Source organism: Arachis ipaensis, chromosome B07, assembly GCF_000816755.2.
Source record: "Arachis ipaensis cultivar K30076 chromosome B07, Araip1.1, whole genome shotgun sequence".
NCBI lineage: Eukaryota > Viridiplantae > Streptophyta > Magnoliopsida > Fabales > Fabaceae > Arachis > Arachis ipaensis.
The window spans coordinates 123,051,455-123,054,803 of record NC_029791.2 but is presented as its reverse complement, the minus strand read 5'-3'; the positions used below and the strand labels follow the sequence as shown (position 1 = coordinate 123,054,803).

Genomic DNA, 3,349 nt, shown 5'->3' with positions numbered 1-3,349 from the left:
TTTTTTTCCACAAACTAGCAACCAAACGAGCCTAAGGTTTTTTCCCTAGGTGGAGGGGGGAGCCATTAACATCAAGTTAAATTACCCTTAACCATTGAGTCCTACAATTTCACCAAATTTCCAAATACTTTGTTATAAGTTAACTCCGTAACTATATAAATCTTTAATAGGTCCTTATATATAAATTCAAACTTTGGGACAAAAAAAATTATTATAGGACACCACTTACAAAACTATACAATCAACATTCCTAAAACCTATAACAACAAACAATGACCTTCGGATAATAGTTGCCAGTCACAGCCTGTTATGAATCTATGTAAAAGTAAAATAGAAAAAATTGAAATAGACCTTCTAATGTGTGTGAAAAATCCAGTGCCCTATAAATGTATTTAACCAACTTTAAAGAATTTATTTGTACCCTTCATTCATGTATAATTATTTGGAGCACATATTTTTTCCAAGTAACAAAACAATAGATTCCTACCTTACCTACTAACCAATTTAGACCACCAGCCTCCATCACAGAAACAACTGCTTTCTGTCGCCAATGTAGCCTTGCTTCAGTAGATAAATCCCTTGAACTGTTTGAAGAGCTGATTGGAGCATCAGCATGAAAAGTAATGCCTACAGGATGGCAGAACAACTCGTCTTGTTTGTCTATATTATATCCTAAATCAATGAAAATATAAATGATTGACACAACATATGTCAGAATTTGTTGGAGAAGCTTGATTTTATCTGCCACAAAGACGGACAAACTTTCATCAGCAGAAAGGGCACCACTTATGGTTTTAAGTTGTACGACTGCCCCTGTAACAATTAACAAAATGAAACCAGAGTAAAAATCAACTTCAATTGTTTTTAAAATGCATATAACGATCCATTGTAACAAAGAAAGTTAACTTTTGAAATGCAAGTGTGTAGAGTGGGAAGTAAGATAGATTTTAGAAAGTGAATCCTATTAAATTCCAGAAATTGAGTTCATATATAGACTTCTAATGGAAGTAAATCTAATTTTCGGAACCATGCCAGCTCAAAAATGCATGGCAATACAACATCCAAAGTGCAAAATAAAATACAAAATACAAACAGACAACATCATGGACTATAAAGAAACAATATGCAAAACCCAAAAATCACAAGTGGAAATATAGAAATATTTTGACATAATATCATAGAAAAGAGTTACCAAAACCATAAATTATAAGAAAAACCCTTAGACATGTGAGATGGATCATACCTTTCATTAGTGCTGTAAGTTTCTGAACCCCACCATAGTATCCAAAGACACGACAATTATATAATGAACGGGTTATAATTTTTAGTGCATCCAAAATAAAATATCCTTCAGATGTAATAAATGACTTGGTAGTGGCCCCAGATAACTCTTCTGGGGATTGCACCACGCTGGTGCTCACTGAAAAGAACAAGAGAGAACTAAAATTATTGTAAATTACTGTTAGCAGTTACAAAATCAGTAACCAAAATTACAATTTTTAAGAATTCAACATCATCATGAAATCAAGTAAATGAAATGGGACTCAATTTTGACTTGGCAAATTAAAATTAAATAGTTGTTCCCAATAGGAGAATGGGAAATAACTATAAAGCCTGTTTTCTCATTTCCATTTACTTTACATACAGACAATAAAGGCCTAATGCTTATTATTGATTATAAAATGCACTAAAGTTTAAACCCAGCCAGACTACGTCTTAATCGATGTTAGTAGTAGAATTCTCAGGGTCTGACTCAATCCAAGCTAACTTAATGGGGAATGATTCCCAAGCTGACTTAATACCCACACCCTGTGCCCACAACTAGACATCTAGATTGTAGCATAAACAGGACTAGACATGTATAAGTGGCAAAAAAATAATCTGTAGAATAAGCTCTAATATTACAGTGTATAGAGTGGATCTCCTCAACTCCACCTAAAGCAAGCCTGAGGACGAGCATTATCCAAGTTATTCAGAAAGCACTTCACTTTGGCCATATTTCTAGCAGATATAGACTTAAAAAGGAGGAAGGAGAAGGTGATGGAGAAGGAAAAGAAGAAGAAGAGGATGATGACGACAACGATGATGACACAATGATTTGCAACTTACACTCAGTGACCAATGAGCTTAGCTGAGTAATCTCATCAATTAATACTCGAATAACTTCAACGGGATGTCCAGCTGAGCAGCCAACAACCACATCATCAGCAGATTGTAAGTTCTCAACAGATGCAGACTCTACCAATATACCGGAATTTACAGGTTGCCAGTCCTTGTAGGCAACTACAAATTGCTTGATGAAAACGTGAAGCAACCTCTTTTTCTCCACCTAAAACATTAAGAAAATTATGTTATACGGGGAAGTTGCTAAATAAATAACTACTGTTGTATAGAGTAAGATAGAAACCATCATTATCAAGAAATACAGCAACCCACAACTGAGAAAGCACATATGCCTCATCTTCCTTTATTCAAAGGGATTACAAAATAAAATGAGTAAGCCTCAGAGATTAATCCTTAATAAATTTGGAATTCAGCAAATTGGTCCTCAAAGAAATAAAATTGACAAATTAGTCCATAATATTTTAAAATATCGTACATATTAGTCCATAATAAAAAAGGACAGTCCAGTGCGCAAGCATCTCTGCCATCTCATGCAGGGTCCAAAAAAGGGCCACACACAAAGGGTGTAATGTAGACGGCCTAACCTGATAATTGCATCCGTGGTGTAATGCACGAACTTTCAGTGGCAGATTTCTGACAAGCATATTTTACAGAATAAGATTCGATGTTTAGCATCTATTTGGTGTAAAGCTCATATTCTTTGTAGGGGACTTTCCCTCTCAGAGATGTTGAGAGATTGAAACCTATGCTTTATAGATAAATATTTTGTTTTGTTTTGTTTTTCTTTTGTATAGGGGAACCCTTATCCCCAATTTGTATCATCCTTCTTATCATCTTAATGAATCTCTAATTTTCTGTAGAAATAAATATGATAGAAAGATTAAACTGTCTAGAAATTGAAAAGATAACGGACTAACTTGTCTTTATATTTTGTTAGTGACTAACTTGCCTAATATTTAAAAAGATCAAGAACTAAATTGTCAATTCCTTTCTGTTAGGGACTAATTTGTCAAAACTAAAAATTGATAGCGATTAATTTGGGTGTTCACGCAAACAAAATTATTAGAAGTGGTGAGACAACAAGATTACAAAAGAAGACAGAGAATGCACAGACAAAAAACATTTTTGAGATGAAGAGAATCGACATATGAGAATCTATCATCTGTACAAGACCAAGAAATCATAGAAAATTTAAAAGAATAACCTGGATACCATACATGACTTA

At 33.9% G+C, this 3,349-nt stretch overlaps 1 protein-coding gene across 1 annotated transcript in view; it reads right to left on the bottom strand.

Annotated features, from left to right (window-relative positions):
• The window catches only part of LOC107607912 (BEACH domain-containing protein B), a gene marked incomplete in the record, with an annotated part of 32,669 nt that overhangs the window by 26,638 nt on the left and 2,682 nt on the right, over window positions 1-3,349 (bottom strand). Inside the window, 3 exon segments of the mRNA XM_021107990.1 lie at window positions 493-813; window positions 1,244-1,420; window positions 2,110-2,329. Coding sequence (XP_020963649.1) covers window positions 493-813; window positions 1,244-1,420; window positions 2,110-2,329 — 718 coding nt within the window.